Below are 8,434 nucleotides of genomic sequence, written 5' to 3' on the forward strand. Positions count from 1 at the left end.
AGCAGCCTTGCAAATGTGCCACACCCCTGTCACAAGTCCTGTGAGAGAGTCAGAGAATTCTCCTGTGTTAGCCCAAGTGATGCCATCAAGTAAACCCCTGCCATTTTGTACACCCTGATCAGGGAGGAAACTTCCATGGGGGCTCAGGCCATGAAAAGCATTTTGCCAAGCAGATCCCAGGCCACACTGCCTGACTGCAGGAAATGCCTCCCTTATTACATCCTGCCAGGCAGCCAGCCACACTGCCCCACCTCCCCTGTCCAGACCTATAATTGCCCCAGTCTGTACGCAGGACAGGGGCTCCAGCACTCGCTGGTGCTCCCCCTCCACAGGTTTCTCTGTCCAATAAACCTACGTTGCTGTCAAGCTTCCCCACCTTGTATGTGTCTTTCCTCTGTCCTAACATCCTGTTTCACAGCTACTTGTGGGGCTGAGGTAGGTGGGTTACTTGAGCCCAGGAGATTAGGCTGCAGTGAGCCAAGATGTACCAGTGCACTCCAGCCTGGGTGACAGAGACGCTATCTCACAAAAAAAGTGAGAAACTCTTTATTAGATGAACTGCTCTAAATCCAGAACACAAGAATAAATGCTTCTTAAAAAAATAATTCAGGAAGGTAGTTGAGGCAAGAAAGTTGGTGGCTGGCAACTTGTGTCACTTCACCTTGACAAGTTCAATTCTTCCTGGTCTTGATCCGTGTGTCCAGCTTCAGCACTCTCATGCAAACCTGAACTTGCTTATCACTGGGGTTGGCACAGAAACGTCGCCCCTTCTTGGTGAGGAAGCTAGGGAACAAGGAGGAGAAAGGTTGCAAACTGAGGTGTGTCCAGCACATGGGGACAGGGGACCCCATCCTCTCTGCCCCTCAGATATTTCCCAGTCAATATAGCCAGTTTTTTTTTTCTTTTTTTTTCATTCTCTGCTGATGACAGCTCAGGGCCAGTGTCCTCTTGAGATCCCCCTCAGCCTGTGGGACTCCCTAGTGACTCATGGGAGCATCCTTGGGCAGACTTGTGCCTGCTTTCTTCTTCCTTCCCCACCATTTTTCCCCTGGGAGTGTCTCATCCCTGATGCCCTGCAGGATCCTCATAAGGACACAGCTCCCTCATACCTGGCAGGATCCGGAGGGTGGGCCCTGATGGACACCTGTCTATCAGGTCCTCCCTGCAAGATGCTACAGAGTCATTCTCCCTCAACACATGTTTGGTGAGCTTGGCACTTACATGACACCCGGCTTGGAGCACTCACTGTTCGTTTCAAAGTAACTCTTCAGGCGTGAACACGGTATGCTTCGTTGGGTGAAGGAGATGCAGCAGTCAGCACTAGTAGTGTGAAATCCTGCAGCAAGAGAAAGGGTCGTTTGAGGACCAATCTTTCTCCTCCAGAGCACTGTGGAGGGTGAGAAGGCACATGGCTCAGAAGAGATGTTTCCTTCTCTGTGGCCAGCACTTGCTGGCATCTCCCTGCTTCAGACCCTCACCAGAGTTGAGCTGTGTGTCTGAGGGCACTCAGGGTGGGCCACAGCAGGACCAAGAGCATTTCCCCCAGAAGGGGAAGGCATCTGCAGACACCTGCAGGCATCAGAGAGCACCTTCTCCCCCAAAGGAGCAGACTCTTGGGGCAGCCAGAGGGCAACAGAGAAGGCATCTATGGAGGGGGTTCCCATAGCCCATCCTGATCTTCCTTGGGGATGTTCACCACCCTCAGGACGCTCTCATTCTCCTCCCATTCTGTAAACAGGGACAATGGATCCCATAGTGCAGACCTGCACCTGCTGGCTGCTTTTAAATATATGCCGTATCTGATCACTTACTGTCCAGAACTACTGGATTTTCCAGTGGAAGCTTTGGCATCATTAACTCTGTCTCTGCATCTGGAAGAAACAGACAGGACAGGGAAGGAAATCACTGGGCGGCAGCATTGTTTCAGCATCTCCACCCACCCCATTGCTCATCCTCCTGCTGAGGCAGAGAGGCTCTGAAGGTGGACCACCACCACCTGTCTGGGTTCTAGGCCTGCCTCCTGGACCATTTATTCCTTTAGGGCCCTAAGATTTTTCAGAGTACTTTTGAAAATGTAGACATGAAAACATTGTGTTGACTCTGAAATACTAAAAGCAACCTCAAAATCTAACATGGTTCAGTTAATGGAATGCCTACATGATGTGACACAGTCTGCAAGTCTCTCTACACATTTCTGGAATCCACAGGGCTCTGGAAACAGAGAGGTGTTCATCAGCACATATGGTGGCAGAGTATCCCTTTAAGTGAAGTGAAGCTATTATGGTCATTTTTCATCCCAGTTAGTAGAAATATTCATGTGTTTGCAATAGCAAAGAGTTGGAACCAACCGAAATGTCCAACAACGATAGACTGGATTAAGAAAATGTGGCACATATACACCATGGAATACTATGCAGCCGTAAAAAAGGATGAGTTCATATCCTTTGTAGGGACAAGGATGAAACTGGAAAACATCATTCTCAGTAAACTATCGCAAGGACAAAAAACCAAACACCGCATGTTCTCACTCATAGGTGGGAATTGAACAATGAGAACTCATGGACACAGGAAGGGGAACATCACACTCCGGGGACTGTTGTGGGGTTGGGGGAGGGGGGAGGGACAGCATTAGGAGATATACCTAATGCTAAATGACGAGTTAATGGGTGCAGGAAATCAACATGGCACATGGATACATATGTAACAAACCTGCACATTGTGCACATGTACCCTACAACCTAAACTATAATAAAAAAAAAAAAAAAAAGAAATATTCATGTGTTTGTTACAGGAGATTGCTGTGTTTGATTAAAATACTGTTCCCAGGCCTCATCAGGGATAAGTACCATCAATACATGTTTAAGTTTTTTACTAAATCATTTTTAAATCGTGGTTTTTTATATATATATATATATAATTTGCCATTTGAACTATTTTAAGTATACAGTTCAATAGCATCAAATACATTCAAATAACTATGCAATTTTCACAGCCGTTCATTCATTTTGTGAAACTGAAACTCTGTATTCATTAAACAACAACTCCCCATTCTTCCTCCCCTTAATCCCTGACAACCACTATGTGTCATGTCTCTGTGGATTTGACTACTCTAAGTACCTCATGTGAGTGGAATCATACACTATTTGTCCTTTTGTGACTGGTTTATTTCACTTAGCATAATGTCCTTGATGTTTATCCATGTTGTAGCATGTGTCAGAATCTCCTTACTTAAATTTTTATTTTTTCTTACTTCAACATTCAAGGGAATCTCCTTACTTTTTGAGGCCACATAGATTCCATTGTATGTATGAACCACACTTTGTTTATCTACTAATCTTTTGATGGGCACTTAGTTTGCTTCTACTTTTTGGTTATCATCATCAATAATGCTGCTATGAATATGGGTGTACAAAAATCTCTTCATGTACCTGCTTTGAATTATTTTGGATATATACCCAGAAATAGAATTGCTGCATCATATCATATTAACTTTTGAAAACCTGGGAAGTTCTGCATTCCAAAATTCATCTAGTGCCAAGTGCTTTGGAAATGAGATTGTGGAGGTGACTTATGCTTGTTAGGCAAATGAAACTAAGCTTTAAATGTTTTTCCTTTCTTTTTAATTTTAATCCTTAAAGTTAGTTTATTTCCACAATTGACTATATCACAGAATAAAGCTAGCCTTAAAATTTGGCCGGGTGCGGTGGCTCAGCCTGTAATCCCAGCACTTTGGGAGGCCAAGGTGGGAGGATCACTTGAGGTTAGGAGTTTGAGACCAGCCTGGCTAACATGTTGAAACCCTGTCTCTACTAAAAAAAAAAAAAATACAAAAATTAGCTAGGCATGGTGGCACGTGCCTGTAATCCCAGCTACTAGGGAGGCTGAGGCAGGAGAATTGTTTGAACCTGGGAGGTAGAGGTTGCAGTGAGCCAAGATTGTGCCACTGTACTCCAGCCCAGGCCACAGAATGAGACTCCATCTCAAAATAAAATAAAATAAATATTTACTTTTAATATAATTTAATAACTACATTAAATGTATTTTAAATGTGATAACTATTAAATATACTTTTTCTTTTTTTAATTAAATTAAATATAATTTTATTTTACTTTAAGTTCTGGGATACCCGTGCTGAACATGCAGGTTCGTTACATAGGTATACATGTGCCATGGTGGTTTGCTGCACCTATCCACCCGTCATCTAGGGCTTCCGCATGCACCAGGTATTTAGGTATTTGTCCTAATGCTCTCCCTCCTTTTACCCTCCACCCCCCAACAGGCCCCAGTGTGTGATGTTCCCCTCCCTGTGTCCATGCATTCTCAGTGTTCAACTCCCACTTACGAGTGAGAACATGTGGTGTTTGGCTTTCTGTTCCTGTGTTAGTTTGCTGAGGATGATGGTTTCTGGCTTTATCCATGTCCCTGCAAAGGACATGAACTCATTTCTTTTTATGGCTGCATAGTATTCCGTGGTGTATATGTGTCACATTTTCTTTATCCAGTCTATCATTGATGGGCATTTGGGTTGGTTTCAAGTCTTTGCTATTGTGATTAGTGCTGCAATAAACATACATGTGCATGTGTGTTTTAATATAATATATAAGTATACTTGTAATATATTTAAAAAATAAATATACTTTTAATATAATTTAATGACTATATTAAATATCTTTTAATATAATTTAACAATTATATTAAATATACTATTAATAATTTCAAAGCTGGCTTTAAAGTTGATATTTGCTTAACATTTTGAAACATAAAGACTTGGCAATAACGATTCAGCTGCCAAATTAGTCCCCTAATTGCTTTCCAGTGTTTTCAACTTATTTCTTATATGGTTACATTAAATGAATTACATGTAATGAGACATGTGGGTATATTTTAATATGCTCAATATGGTTTGGGTAAGGTAAAAAAAAGGATCTTAAATGGCCTTGTCTTTCCATAACTACTTCCTAATTAGCTCATATTTTAATTCCACCACTTAATAGTTGTGTGATCTACCAAGTAATCTAAGGTTCTGTGCCTCAGTTTTCTCATTTGTAAAATGTCAATAATAATAATATGAAAAACTATATAAAAATTGATGTTTTGTTTTTTCCCTACAAAAGTAACAAATTTGCATTTTTTTAAATCTAATGCATATCCCACAGGGTTGTTAGGTGAAATTGATGTGTTAATATCTGTAAGACACTTAGAACAGTGCCTGCCCTGTACATAGGAAGTAGTAGAAGTGCATTTGTTAAACAAAAAAACATGATGGTTAGGTGACCTTGGTTGAGTCATTTGTGTGGCTGGTTCCATTTGTTCTCCAAAATGATATTATAGATACTACTAGATGGTATGTAACAGTTTTAGCATCATACAATTCTATGCTTCTTTCTACAAATTTGTAATTTTACTACACTTCTTTTAATCTAGCACTTAATAGTCTTATGTCTGCTAAGGGAAGGTATCAAATAATTTTTGCTGTGAAAAGGGAAATAATTGGCCCTACACTGGACCAGCCATATGTGTATATTCCCCTCCCAGGGTCCAAAGCCTGCAGACAGAACCAGGTCTATACTCTGGCCCTGCTTTTAAATGAGTACCATGACCATGTCTGGGCTGGAGAGTAGTTACAGGAGGGCAACGTGTCTCTGCCGCAGAGCTTGAGTTACCATGAACCTGGTCATCTGGGAGAAAGCTCACTGGACTCACCATTTGTGACCTGGACCCGGGATCCAAGGGCAGTAACAAACATGAAGCAGGAGAGGGAAGCCACGGAGACCTTCATCCTCCTGGTAGGCAGGCAGGGCTGGCAGAGGACTCCTGGTCTCACTGCTTCCTGGCTCCCCTGGATGCCAGTTCTGCCCTTGTATTTATAAGAAGAGGAGGATGAGGAAGTTACAGGACAGAGGTCAGAATGCTGTTTTTTGACTTACGATAGTTAACAGGCTCTTTCTAAAAAGGAAACAAGGCTGAGAATGCAACAGGAAGTAGACGACAAAGATGACTTGGGCTGTCCTTATGGACTTCCCGAGTTGTCCCAATAAGTACAGGCAGAGAGAGCAAATACTTTATGAGGGATCCTTCCCTCTGGGAGATTCATTCATCCTCTAAACAGTGGAGTTTTTTTTTCCTCAGGAGCTAACCACCTTCAGATGCTCAAATAGCCTGTACACATGGGGACCACCAGAGAGAACACTTCAACTTGTAGAGCTGTGATCTCCGCCGGTAAACACAGCTCATACGACATCCCGTGATGTACAGCCCATGATGTGTACTTGCACAGCATGACTGTCTAGCATAAGCTGAGCTACTCTAGAATATAATGGGGAGAGTGTAGGGCAAGGATGAGCACATGGGAGCTAGAATGTCCCCTTGTGGGGGTAGCCCGCATTCCTTCTCAGCCCTGCGCTTAGTCTCTGGAAAGGAATATTCCTCGTCCAGTGTCTGGAGATATCCTTGACTCCTCTCTTTATCTCATACCCCATATCTAATTCATTAGTAAGTATTTTTGGCCCTACTTCCAAAAATAGAGCCAGAATCTTATTATTCCTTCAAAAGAAAACTCCCATTTATTCTCTACTACTATTCTCAGTGCTTCACTTCTGCGATTACCTGGTGTTAGCATAGACCACACAGGTTAAGGGCTCAGTCCCATGAGACTGGCAACACTTCAGATGCCAATCTCAAATAGTGGGTCCCCAGGTTACCCACAACTTCTGTTTGACTTGGCTACACATCAGACTTTCCCAAGACCCCCTCCTCAGATTCCATAATTACTAAAATAGCTCTCATAACTCAGAAGAACAGCTTACTTACAGGGTTATATTATAAAGCATACAACTCAGGAACGGCCAGGTCAGTGAAATGCATAGGGCAAGGCATGGGGAGTGGGTTTGGAGCTTCTGTGTCCTCTCCAGGTGTGCCATCCTCTCAGTGCCTCCACTGAACACTGTTCCAAGTTCACCAACCTGGAAACTCTCTAGACCCTATTCTCTTAGGTTTTTATGGAAGATTTATTACAAAAGCATGATTGATTAAATCATTAACCATTAGTGATCAGATCAATCTCCAGCCTCTCTCCGCTCCCTGGAGTTTGGGGGTAGAGGCTGAAAGTTCCAATCCTCTCATGGCTGGCTCCCATGGCAACCAGCTCTCATCCCTAAGGCTTTCCAAAAGTTACTTCATTGACATAAACTCAGGTGCGGTAGGAAGTAGTTGTCCAGACTTCCAGGTTGTACGTGCCTGAGTATTGAGCAGATCCTTATGTGCTTCTTATACCTCAGCATCAGAGAATCCCCGGTGCAGGAAAAGAGGGATGTGCATGATGGACAAGGTGAGGTGCTGTCAGATTATACCATATTGAGCTGGGCAGAGCCTGGGTGCAACTGGCTGCTGTAGTGGTGGCTAGAGTCAGAGATGAAGCTGATAGAATGGAAGTGGTGTACAGAGGTGTCTGACACAGTATTAGATGCATTTTTTTAGTGAAAGAAAATAAGGAATAGATTTCACAATATTCACCAATCAGTATGTTGATTACACAACATATTGTCATTTCTTGACAGGGAATGCTTTCAGCTTTTGCCCATTCAGTATGATTTTGGCTGTGGGTTTGTCATAAATAGCTCTTATGATTTTGAGATATGTTCCATCAGTGCTAGTTTATTGAGTGTTTTTAGCATGAAGTGTTGTTGAATTTTATCGAAGACCTTTTCTGCATCTATTGAGATAATCATGTGGTTTTTGTCGTTGGTTCTGTTTATGTGATAGATTACATTTATTGACTTGCATATGTTGAATCAGCCTTGCATCCCAGGGATGAAGCCATGGATAAGCTTTTTAATGTGCTGCTGGATTCGATTTGCCAGTATTTTATTGAGGATTTTTGCATTGATGTTCATCAGGGATATTGGCCTGAAATTTCCTTTTTTGTTGTTGTTGTGTCTCTGCCAGGTTTTGGTATCAGGATGATGCTGGCCTCATAAAATGAGTTAGGGAGGAGTCCCTCTTTTTCCATTGATTAGAATAAATTCAGAAGGAATGGTACCAGCTCCTCTTTGTACCTCTGGCAGAATTCGGCTGTGAATCTTTCTGGTCCTGTGCTTTTTTTGGTTGGTAGGCTATCAATTACTGCCTCAATTTCAGAACTTGCTATTGGTCTATTCAGGGCTTCAACTTCTTCTTGATTTAGTCTTCGGAGGGTGTATGTGTCTAGGAATTCATCCATTTCTTCTAGGTTTTCTGGTTTATTTGCATAGAGGTGTTTATCGTATTCTCTGATGGCAGTTTGTATTTCCGTGAAATCAGTGGTGATATCCCCTTTATCATTTTTTATTGCGTCTATTTGATTCTTCTCTCTTTTCTTCTTTATTAGTCTGGCTAGCGGTCTATCTATTTTGTTAATCTTCTAAAAAAAACAGCACCTGGATTCATTGATTTTTTG

At 42.3% G+C, this 8,434-nt stretch overlaps 1 protein-coding gene across 2 annotated transcripts; it reads right to left on the reverse strand.

Moving 5' to 3' along the window:
* Positions 1-532: 532 nt before the first annotated feature.
* CCL23 (C-C motif chemokine ligand 23) lies at positions 533-5,854 on the reverse strand. 2 transcript variants are annotated; one of them, XM_055258015.2, is made up of 4 exons: positions 5,704-5,854; positions 1,812-1,871; positions 1,222-1,336; positions 533-783 (listed from the first exon to the last, which is right to left on the reverse strand). In XM_055258015.2, the coding sequence occupies exons 1-4, from the start codon at positions 5,777-5,779 to the stop codon at positions 672-674; spliced, it is 363 nt and encodes a 120-aa protein (XP_055113990.2). In that variant the 5' UTR covers positions 5,780-5,854; the 3' UTR covers positions 533-671. The 2 variants fall into 2 exon arrangements, with proteins under 2 accessions (XP_055113990.2, XP_055113989.2); XM_055258014.2 differs by having other exon boundaries at positions 1,222-1,387.
* Between the last annotated feature and the right edge of the window lie 2,580 nt (positions 5,855-8,434).

The sequence above is a fragment of the Symphalangus syndactylus genome, chromosome 20 (assembly GCF_028878055.3).
Source record: "Symphalangus syndactylus isolate Jambi chromosome 20, NHGRI_mSymSyn1-v2.1_pri, whole genome shotgun sequence".
Classification (NCBI taxonomy): domain Eukaryota; kingdom Metazoa; phylum Chordata; class Mammalia; order Primates; family Hylobatidae; genus Symphalangus; species Symphalangus syndactylus.

What these genes read in the sequence shown, in the direction of transcription:
- CCL23 (XM_055258014.2), bottom strand. Translation starts at nt 5,779, where the DNA reads ATGAAGGTCTCCGTGGCTTCCCTCTCCTGCTTCATGTTTGTTACTGCC. An exon ending in CCGGGTCCAGGTCACAAATG is followed by an intron (nt 1,872 to 5,703) that starts GTGAGTCCAGTG and finishes TGTTTCTTCCAG; the next exon opens with ATGCAGAGACAGAGTTAATG. An exon ending in AAATCCAGTAGTTCTGGACA is followed by an intron (nt 1,388 to 1,811) that starts GTAAGTGATCAG and finishes CACCCTCCACAG; the next exon opens with TGCTCTGGAGGAGAAAGATT.